The sequence below is a fragment of the Pteropus alecto genome, unplaced genomic scaffold, assembly GCF_000325575.1.
Source record: "Pteropus alecto unplaced genomic scaffold, ASM32557v1 scaffold102, whole genome shotgun sequence".
Lineage (NCBI taxonomy): Eukaryota > Metazoa > Chordata > Mammalia > Chiroptera > Pteropodidae > Pteropus > Pteropus alecto.
In genome coordinates this window covers 695,271-695,565 of record NW_006432224.1, presented here as the reverse complement: position 1 = coordinate 695,565, position 295 = coordinate 695,271, and the positions used below count along the sequence as shown (strand labels likewise).

At 68.1% G+C, this 295-nt stretch overlaps 1 protein-coding gene across 1 annotated transcript in view; it reads right to left on the bottom strand.

Annotated features, from left to right (window-relative positions):
• The window catches only part of ATP10A (ATPase phospholipid transporting 10A (putative)), an 82,879-nt gene that overhangs the window by 76,188 nt on the left and 6,396 nt on the right, over positions 1-295 (bottom strand). The window contains exon 2 of the mRNA XM_015585696.1: positions 52-295. Coding sequence (XP_015441182.1) covers positions 52-295 — 244 coding nt within the window. The remainder of the gene's footprint in view (positions 1-51) is intronic.

Genomic DNA, 295 nt, shown 5'->3' with positions numbered 1-295 from the left:
CCACCGGGGCCTGGAGGGGGAGGGCTGCACCCCGGCGGCCGCGCAGCTCACCTGCTGAAGACCAGGCAGCCCAGGTGGTTGATCTCATGGTCGGAGCGGTGGCGGCTGTAGTCCTCCCACAGGTCCTTGAAGGCGGTGACCGCCAGGATGAAGAGCACCGGCGCCAGCGCCAGGCCGGGCTGGAAGGCGTTCACCGCGGGCGCGAAGTTGAGCAGCGCGATGAGCACGAAGTACACGTTGGCCAGGCGGTGGAACTGCTCGAACAGGTTCTTGGGCAGGAAGGACAGCGCCGTGT